The 13,815-nt window shown below is 40.4% G+C and overlaps 3 protein-coding genes across 3 annotated transcripts; 1 reads left to right on the forward strand and 2 right to left on the reverse strand.

Annotated features, from left to right (window-relative positions):
• Positions 1–594: 594 nt before the first annotated feature.
• On the reverse strand, positions 595–2,111 carry LOC145697130 (homeobox protein Hox-C4a-like). The gene is made up of 6 exons (XM_081774281.1): positions 1,803–2,111; positions 1,574–1,629; positions 1,310–1,524; positions 1,177–1,260; positions 825–930; positions 595–784 (listed from the first exon to the last, which is right to left on the reverse strand). Exons 1-6 carry the CDS (start codon positions 1,878–1,880, stop codon positions 730–732), a joined length of 594 nt encoding a protein of 197 aa, XP_081630407.1. The 5' UTR covers positions 1,881–2,111; the 3' UTR covers positions 595–729.
• A 5,186-nt stretch (positions 2,112–7,297) lies between these two features.
• Positions 7,298–8,082, reverse strand: LOC145699375 (uncharacterized). Its single transcript, XM_081776645.1, has 2 exons — positions 7,759–8,082; positions 7,298–7,578 (listed from the first exon to the last, which is right to left on the reverse strand). The coding sequence occupies exons 1-2, from the start codon at positions 8,035–8,037 to the stop codon at positions 7,396–7,398; spliced, it is 462 nt and encodes a 153-aa protein (XP_081632771.1). The 5' UTR covers positions 8,038–8,082; the 3' UTR covers positions 7,298–7,395.
• Positions 8,083–11,178: 3,096 nt separating this feature from the next.
• LOC145697797 (uncharacterized) lies at positions 11,179–13,656 on the forward strand. Its single transcript, XM_081775008.1, has 6 exons — positions 11,179–11,265; positions 11,622–11,795; positions 12,770–12,854; positions 12,895–13,009; positions 13,047–13,299; positions 13,339–13,656. The coding sequence occupies exons 1-6, from the start codon at positions 11,179–11,181 to the stop codon at positions 13,648–13,650; spliced, it is 1,026 nt and encodes a 341-aa protein (XP_081631134.1). The 3' UTR covers positions 13,651–13,656.
• The last annotated feature ends 159 nt before the right edge of the window (positions 13,657–13,815 follow it).

Consider the following 13,815-nt stretch of genomic DNA (forward strand, 5'->3'; position numbering starts at 1 on the left):
CAATTATACAAAGAAAAATAACGCAAGTTACAAGCGTGGTTCGTCTGTCAGTACTGTCATGCTCACGGTTGTTTGTTCAGAGAAACATTTTCTCCTGACATAAGCACGACCTAACCATGACCTTTTTCAAGTTCTCAAGATAATAACTTCTAGGGTTATGATATAAAGCAAATCACGAGATTTGCTGACATCTTTAGACATATTCAAATGTGCTCTACCGAGAAAGAGGAGGATATGCGGCCTAGCATTAACATTTTAATTTGTAACAGATAGATACAACTTTCATTTACAAAAGAAAACCAACCGCTCGTCATCCTGCATCATTTATTATGATTCAGAATGGATTTTTGCATGTGCGTTTGAATCAATTGCGGAGAACATTAGTACCTACCAAGGTATATTAAACAGAGAGTTCTCATTTCTATGAAAGAAGAGAGTTTCCTAAGGAGACCAAAAAGTGCATCGCAAGTTACAGGCGTTATATTCGTCTGTCACTACTGTCATGTTCACAGTCTGTCTGTGAGGCTCAATTGTTTTCTGAGAAAAGCTTGAACTTGGTTTGTCCTCGGAATCTTGTAAACAGGGACAGTAACAGTCATTTTAACAGGTCAGGATTCCGAGGGAAGAACAAAACCTTTCTGGAATTCAGAAAATCTGGAGCATATTATTAAGACATGTATTTACAATTTTGATATACAACCAAACATTAAATTTATTGCATATTTTTCGTTATTCTTGTGCATTTTTTCCGTTCGATTTGTGTTCTTTCTTCCATTTCATTCTCCTAAAAATCCTTTACGTCTCATTAAACCGTGTCTCCAAACCTATTCTGGAACCATATTTTGACTTGTCTCTCAGACAACTGAAGAGTAGTTGCAATTTCGATCCTCCTCTTGCGCGTCAGGTATCGATTGAAATGGAATTCTTTCTCTGAAAAGAATCATTTGTACCCAAAATAGCATATGAGAAGCCATGTGAATGTCAATAAAAAACAAGCTTGAACTCTAGCCGGAAATCAAACCGCAGGATTATTTGTTTTAGATTCATAGTTTTGACCCGGAAGAACATGGATCTCTAGGGACAAGGTTCAGCAATTCGTGCCAGAAACCTGACTCAGGCCTCAAAAAGCTTGAATGAATAGCCAGTCAATGAATGAAATCAAGGAAGAGTACCAACCTAGTTCCAATGTCTGATGTCTCGTATACGCTGTTCTGATTCGTTTATTATCGTTTCCTTGTTTTTGTGATTGTTCTGCAGCCACTTCATTTTGAAAATGTTAAGAAAATGTTTGTCGGGCATTTTTTCTTACTTTGAGCAGAGTGCATGCGCCGCATCCATGGGTAGATTTTCAGCGACTTTGCATCGTCAGACTTGTTATCTCGAGAGTCGCAGCTGCCCAGATCATCTTGATGATGCATTAGCGACTGGGGAATAGATCCGTTCACTGGCCCAAGGGGTAGCGGTTCCGGATAGAGGGGTCGCTCATGTGGCTGGAGTTGGTAGGACACTGGCTCGAATGAAACTCTAGAATCGATGATGAAGAGAAAGGAAAGGGAAGAATGGCGTTTTTTACCTTTCTGGCTCGGGGAGCTCTGGTGGCTGAAGAGGATGATGGAGAAATTGAACCGCCTGAATAACAATTTTGAATCAATACTTTATAAAAAGAGTTATTTTTTCTGATCACCGAGATAATATTTCTTAGAAGCCAATTTCCCGAAATTATGATACTAATATGGCTTTTGAATCATTTGAAATACGAATGCATTCAGTCAAGGATCTTTTTCTAGAAAAAATATTCTTACCGGATCGAGTGGATCATACTGAGCTGGGTAGTGAGTCCAGCTCGTAGATGGAAATTGATTTGTGTAATTCCAATTCATGATTCGTGATTTCCTGCAGTAGGTGGGTGTGTTCCCCGGATTCCCGTTTGATCGCACTTCTCTCGATTTATCTCTTTAATCGTTTCCAATTTATCTTGGTTTTTGGGGTCGTTTATAACGATAATGGCGAAGATTGTGTGTTGACAGCCGATTTGTAACGATAACGGGCCAATTTATTACTCGATATACTTCTATAAATCTGGACGGGCTCAGCCCCGCGGTGATTTTCGACCTACAGAGAGCGCCATCCAGCGAGAGGATCAAGGGACGCCGCCCGAGGGAGGATCAGCCAATCTCGTTTTTGACACGAAAGTTTCGCTTTGAAGGAAAATTTATTCAAGAAGGTAAAAATTTAAGAAATTAAAAACTCAAATTAATTCTCATATTTTCATAGTTCTCTTATGATTATTGCCTAAATTCAACTTGAAATTCTGTTTTTAAAAATCTTTGCTGCTATTTTTGTTAAAAGATTTATGGTTTTTCCCTAGCAGGGTTTAGATCAAAAATCGAAAAATTATTCTTTGAAATTTTATACTTTATTTTTGAAGCTAGAAAAGATATCGTTTATTAGTATCTTCTGTATTCGAATGCAGGAAAATGAGTACAGACACTCCCAAAGGGCCATTTATAACCAAAATGAACTGGTGCCTGAGCGGAAATGATAAATGAGCAGGGTAGGTGCAAGTCCGCCAGCGCAGGTCGTGAAATGCGCTTTGATAAATGGGCCAATCTTTCATCAGGTTCTTCCATACTTGTTTTCACCTTGTTCTCAAAACAACCGCAAAAGATATATTTTTGAGTACGCATGAAATGATAGGTAGATGAACTTGTTCCTCAGCAGAAAATCGGGCTAACTTGGCTCGTATATTTTTCCATCCTTAGCAGAGTGATAAATGGGCGCCTCGTCTTGAGAACAAGTCGACACATACGTGATTCCATCCCGTTCATTATGTATCCTTTTGGTCGCCCCGGGCGTGTGTTGGCCCGACTTATTAGCTATCTGATCAGGATCGGCGGCCTTCAGGATGATCAAATGAGCTCAGTTGATGGAATGGGGGCGTGAAATTTTCATGAGATCCGCAGCAAAAGCAAGAAGCAATAAGGGTGTATGAATCATACAGTATGATGCGATAATGAGTTCATTTTCTTGTTTTCATCTTTTTTTCTTCAAGTTTTTTCCTTTTCGCGGCTCCACCACTCGAGTAGGTCATAAATTAGCGCAGGAACGAGGCGTGCATCTGTAGTCACTTTGTAAATCTGAACCGCGAAATTGGCTCCTGACGAATTGCTAAATGGAGGTGATCAACGAGGTGCCAATCGGTCATCCTTTCATTTTATCTTCCCGGGCCGAATCTTATCGCCATGAAATTAACATTTTGCAAATTCGCTTTACAATGACAAATGGCAATTTTTGATTTCAAGAGCTTGTTTGATCATCTTTTCACGGTCAAATATATTTTCCTCGTTTTGGATGATAATTTTATTTCTCGAGAAAAAAAAAATGAAAATTTTCCTTTTTCTCCTGAATTATGCTTTTTCTATAAATTTCAATTGTAAGTTGACTTAATTTTAATCTCGAATAACTGAATTTTAGTGTGGGAAAATGGAGGATTTCTGGTCTCCGGCGACGAAGACGATTTCAACCTCGCTTCTGGTGCTTACTTCATTCGGGCGAATAACAAAACTTACTCCACCACCGACAACACTCTCCAGATCACGACTGTGAAGAAAGAAACAGGCACTGATGTACACGGAATCTTCACGAAAACAACTCTCCACTTCAACTCTACCGAATTCAAATCTCAGCTGCTGATGGAAGCGTCAGTTCGACACTACCAGACCTTTGTTATCTTTAACCAGAAATTTGACCATCTCGAGGGAATGTCCAACAACGATCCCAATTCCGTCTCCACGAGTTTTCCCAGCTTCGAGATCCCAAAACAAGGGAAGAAAGAAATGTTCGTTATCAATCCTTGCGATGATATGGCAGGAGAACAAGAGATGGTTAGGGTACCATGGAATGAAGAAAATGCGGATAAATTATGCGGGGGACTAAAAGGTCGTTGAAATCAAGGAAGACTTCTTTTGATAAAAATTCTTTCAGGGGGACCCTTCTTCATTTTTGACAAAACGAATTCTTCAGCAGGGCATTTTAGTCAAGTTTTCACAATTTCGTCTTTTTCAAAATTCACCGCCGTCAATTCTGAAATCGAAATTCTTCCTCTCCGCTCTACCCTTTCTTTTGGCCTGCCCGGATCATTGGAGAATATTTCAAACTATGAAATCGAAACTATCCTGCACTTTGGAAACGAGGGATTTTATGAGAGTGTTCACGCCTGGGGCGATGTTTTGCTGAAGCAATATGGGAAGACACGAGCATATCGAGAGTCTGAATTGACAGTTAATTACTTGAGCTACTGGACTGACCAAGGTGCTTATTATTATTACAATCCGAATGGGACGTATCAGGAAACGATGAATTATGTAAACGACGAACTGCGATTTGGACAGCCAGAAGTACCAATTCGAAGCTGGAACCTTGATTCTTGGGACGGGTTTGAAAATTATTTTGATCTTTCCTTGATTTCGTAAAATGCCCGATTTTCAACCCTGTCAAAATGTGGTACTACAAATGTGGCGGCCATGCAAATGACGGAGGCGGAGGAACGATATCTTGGACAGCAAGACCTGATGCTTTTCCTGATTCGATGCAAGGCCTCTATTACAATACCTCCCTACCCGTCATCGCTCATAATCGCTGGTGGTGTAGCAATACGACTTATGCGAAGGAAAATGGAGGGGGTTATGATTTTTCGATTGACCGAAAGACGGGCTTTGCTTTGCCAACGGAATATCAGTTTTGGGATGATCTCTTTCGAAATTCAACAAGATGGGGTCTTCGGTAATATTCTTTTTCTGCAAAAGCTTATCAAAAATTAAGGGTGTACCTTCAAGATTGGATGGGAGTCGCAACAAGCAAGCTTCCGGTGCTTGAGAAAGATCTTTCAATCGGTAAAAAACAAGACGAAAACAAGACATTTGGAAAATTTCTAGAGAGGAATTGGCTTCTTCAGATGTCTCAAGCAGCAGAAGCTAATGGCATCTCTATCCTCTATTGCATGGCTTTTTCCCGACATATGCTCCAATCTGTCGAGCTTCAAAACGTCGTTTCCATCAGATCCTCAGGCGACTACGAGCCGGGAAATCGACAGTGGGACATCAGCATTTCCGCCATTTACACTCATGCTCTTGGTCTCGCCCCTTTCAAAGATACTTTCTGGACGACGCCAAAGCAGCCGGGTCATCCAGGTAATGAATGATTCCTTGAAAACTCTTCCTTGATTTCAGGCTACGAAAACATTACCGAATGGCATCCGGAGCTCGAATCGGCCATGGCAACTCTCTCAACCGGAATCGTCGGAATCAGCGACCGAGTTGGCTACACAAATGATGACCTTGTCAGCAAGTCGATTCGGCCTGACGGAAAAATTCTTAAACCGTCCCGTCCGATCGCTTGTCCCGACCATCTTCTCTGGGAACTGAATCCTTGGGAAGTGAACAATGGAACTTCGGAGTTTGAAACATATTCTGAGCTGAATGGCCATCGATGGGGAATCATACTTCTGTACAAAAATGTGACAGAGAAAACTGTTCATCGAAGTCATAATTTGAGAAATTTTCATTTCACAAGAAGCGGCAAAGGGGACAAGTTTCTTCTCACAGAAAACTTCGAAAAATCGGAAGGAAGAAAAATTGATCATGAATTCGAGCACTTTCTAGCGCCATCAGAAAAGCTGAAGATGATGTATTTTGCTCCCCTGATTCTTATTCCCGGAAGATCTCAATCGTATGTGACGATTCTTGGCGAAATTAATAAATGGGTCAAAGGTTCAAAGCAATTAAAACAAACAAAGAAAAAACAAAAAATTTTTCAGTTTCCCCGCAGCGATTTTCAGAACTCCTTGTAACTCATACTATGCTCTCAGGTTTGCGACTCGTTTGAGATTTTTATTCATATTTTTCAAGTTACACTTTCTGGCGTGGATCAAGAAAGCATTTGGGTCGGAATTCAACTTGAGCTTGACGGACAATCGACTTTTACTGAATATTTTTCCTGCAAATTCGGCCCTTCAGGAAAGAACAAGCTTGTGTTTAACTTTGATCAGACTTTCTCCTGCAACCAAATTTAAACTTCAGTCACTCAACCGAAATGAATAAATATCGAACTTGGACTAGAAGACGACGCTTTTCAATCCTTTCTGCTGAGAAAAAATCGTCTTGGACAAATCTGATCCAATTTTTTTCAACAAAAAATACAAAAGAAATTTAATAAGGGGCGCTTTAGTTCAGAGCATAAAATCCTCACTCTCAATCGCACTCGTTCAAAAATGATCTTTTTCCATTTTTTCTCGCTTGCCAGAGCTGAGAACTTCTGTGCAGAAAACAACAAGCCATTGAATGGGCACTTTGCCCATTGCATTTGCCAGAAGTTTTATCACTGCGATGTTTCGGACAAAACTGTGGTCAAGGATTGCGCGCCGGGGACTGTTTGGGACGATGGGATTAAAAATTGCAACTGGCCTTCTGAAAGTTTGACAGAAAATTGCTGCGATTTGAGAGTAGAGAATTGCGACGAGATCTGCTCTTCTGGGGGCCTCCTGTATCTACAGCTGCGCCAACAACAACGACTAGAACTCCTAAAACTACCGAAGCTCCTGTGACTCTTCCGATAGAAAGACCAACCTCTTTTCTCGAAATAATGCTGAGCCTCCTTTTTTTCTTTCTTGCCAACGCTCATCAAAATCCAGATATTCAGCCAGATTTCAGCGGCATCAGCAAAATTTCCTCACCGATTTCAGACTTGGAGAAAGCGTTTTTGATAACAAACGATTGGACAATCGAACATGATCAATTCGGTACCATTATTTAGATTTAGTCATTTCGAGCTTTCTCTTCAGCGATGAAAAACTTCGAATTTGACGACTTCCAATATGCGAATCACTGTCTTTCTCGCGTCGCAGAGCGAGCACAATTCATACAGCATTTTCCACGATGGACAAACTATGAGAATCAACTAAACGTGACTCTTTCTTCTGAAGTTATTTCCGGAATTTCGACTTGCGACATTGAATTGGCTCGCGTTTTTGACTCCTGCTGAAATAAATAATTTGCATAGGAAAGCAATTCTGCAAATAGAATTTTTACAACTGGTCACGTTTGCGCTGATGATTTAGTGAATTTGGAGACAAGAATTGAATTTGGCGTTCGTTAAGCCAATTTTAAAACCCAAGCAAGTTCAATTCAGAAATTCTTGTGGTATCAATTTGATTTTTTAATCCTCAGAAAACCAAAAAGTAACTCTAACCCTAGAATATTTTAAAAATCTTGAAGAAAAAATGCAAAAACAGCGATTTTAGAAGCATTTGAATGAATTTATTTTCACAAGTCATTTTCGATAAGTGTACAAATTATCGAAATCAAAGTCGATCTCGATTTTTTTCAAAATAAACAAGAACTAGCAGCCACTACAAGTGCTCGGGCAGGAAATGAAGATATCTTTGACGTGGCACTTTTTTATCCAGCCGGAGCATTCAGGGTACACATCAGGCTGGATTGTGGAACAGTCGAGGCGGGCGCGGGTGGTGACGATTGGAATGATGGTGGTTGGGATTTCAGACTCGATGAACTCGACTACTGGCTAGAAAAGAGAGTTTAAAAGGGTCAAAAAAGAAGAAAAAGATCGAAATTATACGATGAAGAAGTGAAAAATCAGCTAAAAGCAAGAAAAAGAAGTGCATTTTTGAAGGACCAATAAGATTGCCGCATTTTGCCTGCCGGCCAATCAAAACCCTCATTTGGAAAATCATTTTCTACGAACCTGATTTTCTTGAATTTCTTCTCCCTGCCTATTCTGATTGTTGTTCCATTGAGTATTGTCCATTCTTTCCCACTCTCCCTCAGTAATCAATCTGTACTGCGACATATCCTTATTCGCCAAGCGAACATAATTCGGATTATTAGAGTGCCGAATGAAGCCATCAAATGTTTTTCCTCTGTATTGATCGAAATTGTAAGCGGCGGAACCGTCGAGAATTCCGAGGGAAAAGGGCTCGGTTGGGAGAAAAAGGGAAAGAAAAATTTTCAAACTTTTTATCATAATTATTTCTCTCTTTTTGTTTTTGGAATTTCTAGAGTTTGATTAAAGGGAGCGCAGCGGGGGATTTATATGCGCAGGATTGAGCGGTCTAGATGGCGCTGTCGCAATGAGCGATCATGAAAATAAGGAATAGAGGGAAAAATTAATGCGAAAACTTTTTTTTGCTATAAAAAATGCTTATTTTGCAGAAAAATGTTCATTTTGAGGTGTTAAGCCCCGTATGAATAATCTGGAATCAAAGAAAAGATGATAGATTTCTTGCTCCTTCTTTTTCTTCATATTGCTGAAGCAAAAGGGGGCAAAAGCAGAGGAGGTTCAAATGGAGGTTGGATGAGCAGCCTTTCAAGGAAAATGAACACGGAAGGTTTTCAATGGGTATCTACTTCAATTTTTCTTTTCAACAATGATATTTTTTGAAGTACGAAATCGTGATCACTTTGGCAGGTGTTTTTCTGCTCTTGTTTTTGTCTGTCTGGTGTTGCAGTAGAGAAGAAGATGAAGATGAAGAGCAAGAAGAAGAAGAAAACGATGCTCTTGATGACTGAAAAAAAATTTGCATATTTTGCATCATTTCTTTCAATCTGCTAAGCCCCGCGAGGATGAGAAATAAAACAAAAATGATCATTTTTCCAAGAATTCTTTTAATTAATTTTTTACTCGTAAAAATGGCTCTTGCAGAAGGGAGAGACGTGGACACTACAGAAGAAGATCGAATCCAGTTTCTTCTATGGTTAAAAGAGATCGAGTTTGAGGACCTCGATCGAGAAAAATTGTTGATTATTTTCTGCACTCTTTTTGCCATTTGCTTCATTTGCTCGATTATCTGCCATTTGTTGACGACGCAGGTTCTGTTTCCAAGCCCACGAGCCGAAGGAGAAACAGAAGATGATGAAACCGGCGAAAATTATTATGAATGGTGACAAATAAAAATTTCCAAAAACGTGTCAGCGCGAAAATTATTATTTTGAATTATTTTGAAAATCTGTTTCCACTCGTCCCAAAAGCCCAAGTGCCTGATCAAAAATTTGGACACTTGAACCTTTGCGATTTCAATATTTTCGAAGCTGCAAAAAAAGGAGAGTTCTGACGGAGGAAAATCGGATTTGAAAAAAGAGAATAGAAAAGAAAGTGCTTTCCAGAGACAGCGCTTGTCACAACCGCGAGCTTTGTTTTCGTTTCTCTTCGGTGAACGTGAGTTGCACTTGAGCCGCGTTTTGTTCAATTTCGGGAGCTCCCTGAATCTTCGCAATGAAAAAAAACCTGAGTCAGGGTCCTACAACAGCAAAAACAAAAACAAATTGACAACAACTGACTCAGGTTTCTAAATTCAATAGTAAGAAATCTGAGTCAGAGTCTCGAAAACGCTCTCACACAGGGTCCCCCTGACACAGGTTTTTACACAGGTCGCCGAGCCCGGATATTTCGGCTTATATTAGAGCTGAACTCGGCAACCTGTGTAAAAACCTTTGTCAGGGTCCCACAAAGAGCATTTTAGAGACCCTGAGTCAGGTTTTTACACAGGTTGCCGAGTTCAGCTCTAAATTGAGAAGCCGAAATATCCTGGCTCAGCTACCTGTGTAAAAATCTGTGTCAGGGTCCCAAATGATATGTTATTCAATTTCAAGCAAAGTTATTGTTCAGTTGAGCAAAAGAAAAATAAAATTTCCTCAAATTTCAAAAGAGCTCAAAACAGCCGGAAATGTGTTTTCAACCGCGAAAAAGAGCTTCTTGCCCACAAGCTGGCTCTTTTCACTCGTCGAGAGGTTCTTGTGGCTGACACGGGAATTGGGTTAATTACGAGTTAAAATAGTCATCGGCTCTAGAAAGCCAATTTTTGACATTTGGCCGGCGATTTGGCGCGGATAAATTAACCAGGCTTGACTTTTTGTTTCCAAATATTTGCAAAAATGAACATAAAACTTGCGAAAATTAAGCGAAAATATCACTTTCATTTTCGAACCTGCATTTTCTTCCTTGGAAAAAGCTTTCTTCCGGTTTCGGGACTTCGAATTACGCGAAATATAAAATTTGCGGGAGCGCTGAAAATACATAATTTTCAAAACTCCGAACATATATTAGCGAAAAAATCTGGAGAAATTCTGTTCCAAGAACTTTCCATTTCAAGCTCGAATCTAAACAACTTTCGCTAATCTCGGGAAAAATGGAACCTATCAGCCCTCTTTTCCGCGGCTTAGAATAATTTATCGGGTGTTTATGGACACGTAAGAGGGCTTCTTAGCTCGCTTTTTTATCGCTGAATATTTTGAGTTTTTTGAGAAAAGCGCATGAATGAACCGTTTTTTTTTGGTAACCGGAGCAATAATTCGTTGAAACCGGTTGAATGAGGGCATATATGCGCTCCGCGCCTTATTTCAGAGATAAACTCTTTTTTGAATATGCTGTCATAATTTCAGCCGCGCCTTTAGTCAGTTTTTTTATGAAAAATCGAGTTGTGAACCTAGCGGGAGGACCGCCTTTCAAAACGAGTAATTCTGTAACCCTAACGAATTATTCGTTTTAAGCGAATTATTTTTACGGCTGTTTGCCCTTGAAAATAATTCGTTAGGGCAACGAATAATTCGTTGCAACGACGTTTCTCTTTCGTAAAATCGCGAAAGTGGCAATTTACAAGGTTGAGGTGCCGCAGCGGAAATATGCGCTGTCCTGAAACCGGTTTTGGGACATTGATGTGGTTGGAACAAAGCCAAGAAAAAGGTGGAAGGAGCACTTTTGACGAAAAGTGGTTTCTTCACGTGAACAAATCAGGTTCGACCAGTTCAGGACTTCTATTTTACCTACCGGTTAAACCGGTAGTTAACAAAATAAACCAGAAAAATGCCAATGGTCAACTAGAGATATAATTTTTAAAAATATTTTGTTATTACTAAATTCATATGCATTTTGTTAATACCTTCATAATCCTCCCTAAAGCCGATCAGCGCTCCAATTTTATTTATTTTTTTCCGCTTTAAAATTTTTCCCGCAAAATAATTGAATTGAAAATGAGGATTTTAACATTTATTCTTTTATCATTTTCAAATGCGAAAAAATCAAAGAAGAAAGAGATCGACCCTATGTCGGTAAAAAAAGCTCGAGCCTCCCTCTGTGTCGAAGAAAGAAATAGATTTTGATCCAACAAACATGTGGCATATTGAAGCAATCACAGGGCCAATCAAGTATCACGACAGAATTCTCAAGAAGACAGAGGAAAACGGTGTGGAGAAGAGGGTTGGTTTTCACTGCACTTTTGAGTCGGGAAAATTGTGCAGAGAGTGGTCGGGGCTGGATTTGAGGATGCAGTATTTTATGAAACTGGTTAAGAAAGAAAATGAAGAAGCTGAAGTTTATGATTTTACGGTCCGCAAAGGGCCTGGTCATAGTATGGGATAAAGAGAAAAAACTCCAAAGAAAAAAGAGCTTAAAAAACCTGTGTTAAAACCTGAGTTAGGATTTGAAAGAGCTTATGCGGCTTTTTGTAGCCTTCAAGAACCTGAGTCAGGTTTTCTACACAGGTTTCTGAGTCCAGTTTTCGATCCAAATAGCGAGAAAATGGGTTTTCTTTCTATTTTCCTATCCCTTGATAGAGCATTCTCACTGGCCCACGAGTCGACCACACTCACAAAAGCATCGGAGGCCGCTATGTCGTGGCCAGCATGAATGAGGGAAGAGAAAACGACGTCTTTATCCTTGCCTCTCCGACGATCAAATTCACCGAGCCCGTCTACTGCCTGAAGTACTGGTACCTCGCTTACGGAGAAGTAACTCGAGAGTTGAAAGTTACGCTTTTTCCGCGACGAGTAATGATCGACAAGACCTTCGAACGACATTTGAAAGATCGGAAAATGTGATCGACTGGAAATTTGCGCAAATCAAAATCGACGCTGTCCATTTGACGGAACCACTTCAAGAAGCTGTTTTTGTTTTTCATACAAAAAGGGGGCCGATTTTCGATCAGACATCGCCATCGACGATATTCAACTGGATCCAGAAGCTTGTCCACTTTTTCCAATGCCGCCGCCGAAGACGACTCCGGCTCCAACTGGGCCCACTACTGCTTGGACTCCAGGAATGAGCTTCAACGATTTATGAGCTTCATTTTCTAACTGTTCCATATCATTTTTTAAAGCTCAAGAGAAGTCGCCCTAACGACAAAGGCGTTTGCAACGCGAAAACCCCTCCAACTCGCGAAGAAATTCAAGCCAATGGTTCACCAATTCGCCTATAACTAGGCTTAACGGACTAAAATTTGGCTACTTTTTCTAGCCTAGTAAGGGGTTATTTGACACAGTTTTAGAAAGCCCAGAAGCTGAGCTTTCCTTTGGGCACCATATCAAGGGGTCTGGGTCATGCCCGCAAGGCAATTCATGGGACCTGAAGTTCCAAAATAGGCACAAGAACTCTTCAATCGAGTTTTTCGATGCCGGTCCCCCGCTAAGAGCAGTCAAGAATAGGCGTATTAGAAAGCTGAGACTCTGAGCTTTCATTTGAGCCCAAAAAATCTAGCAGGTGGAGGGTTTGTGGCCTCATGGGGGCGCTAGAAGTCGGGGTAAAGAACCGGAAGTTCTGGAAATTCCAAGATTTGAGTTCTAAACTCATTATTTATTTTAGGGTTCGACCGCGGTCCACTTTTGACCCCTTGATATGGTGCCCAAATGAGAGCTCAGCTTCTGGGCTTTCTAAAACTGTGTCATATAACCCCCTTACTAGGCTAGAAAAAGTGGCCAAATTTTAGTCCGGTAAGCCTACCTATAACGACGCAGGATTCCAGCCGCTCAGAAGACAAAAGCTACCGCCGACAAAATATGGCTGCGGAGAAGGTTGTTTCCGAACCATTTTCGTTTCTCTTTCAACTTTCAGGGTACGTTCTTGAGCCGTTGTACGGAGTTTGCTGTGGAAACATTCATTTTTCAAAGTCAAATGGGCCGAAATGCTGTGAATTGGAGGGAGGAAGTTTTATGACATATCAACCGAGGTCAGAATCGATTAAGAATTTTCCTCACTATTCGTAGAAAACAAATTTGCTGTGCTGGAAAACTTTTTGACTCTCGAAAATTCGGCTGTTGCAACGATCAAGCTTTTGAAAAACGGAGTCAATTTTGCTGCGGCGAGGAAATTCGAGAGAGATCGGAACCAGAGCGCTGCTGTGTTTCCACTCTCGGGTGGATAACTGACTATAATCCGAAAGAAAAGCAGTGTTGTAAGGGTTCTGTCGGAAGTCTTGACAGAGTTTGCTGCGGTGGTGATTTGATTCCTAATGATGAGGTTTGAATCCGTTGTTTTCCTTATCGATAAAAATTCTAGAGATGCTGCCATCAGAGCGTAACTCCATCTCCTTCTTGGCGCCTCAACGGAGTCCGTTACAATCCTTCTAGCTCAAAGAGATGCTGCAGATCCCCTGACCTTTCAAAGTCGTTTCACAAGGCTGTGATTCAAGATAGCGAGGAGGAAATCTGCTGCGCTGGAAACGTCGCAAGCAAGCGCGACAACATCTGCAAAATCAATGCTGTCGGGGAAGAGTTCATGAGTAGAAGATATCCGGACTATTTCGTCGATTTTATTTTTGAAGATCCATCGGAATTTATTTTGGACCAATTCAGGGGAACAAATTTCTGAAATTTTACTGAAAATAAAAAATAAAAGCAAATTTTTCAAAAAAGCGGCAAGAATTTCGCTGTTTTTCGTGTTTTTCTGACGATAATTATAATTCTTGGAGATTATCGAAATATCAACGCTCGTTTCTGCCAAAGAGTCAGCTCTGAAAATAATAAAAAAAGAAAA

The sequence above is a fragment of the Oikopleura dioica genome, chromosome 2 (assembly GCF_907165135.1).
Source record: "Oikopleura dioica chromosome 2, OKI2018_I68_1.0, whole genome shotgun sequence".
Taxonomy (NCBI): domain Eukaryota; kingdom Metazoa; phylum Chordata; class Appendicularia; order Copelata; family Oikopleuridae; genus Oikopleura; species Oikopleura dioica.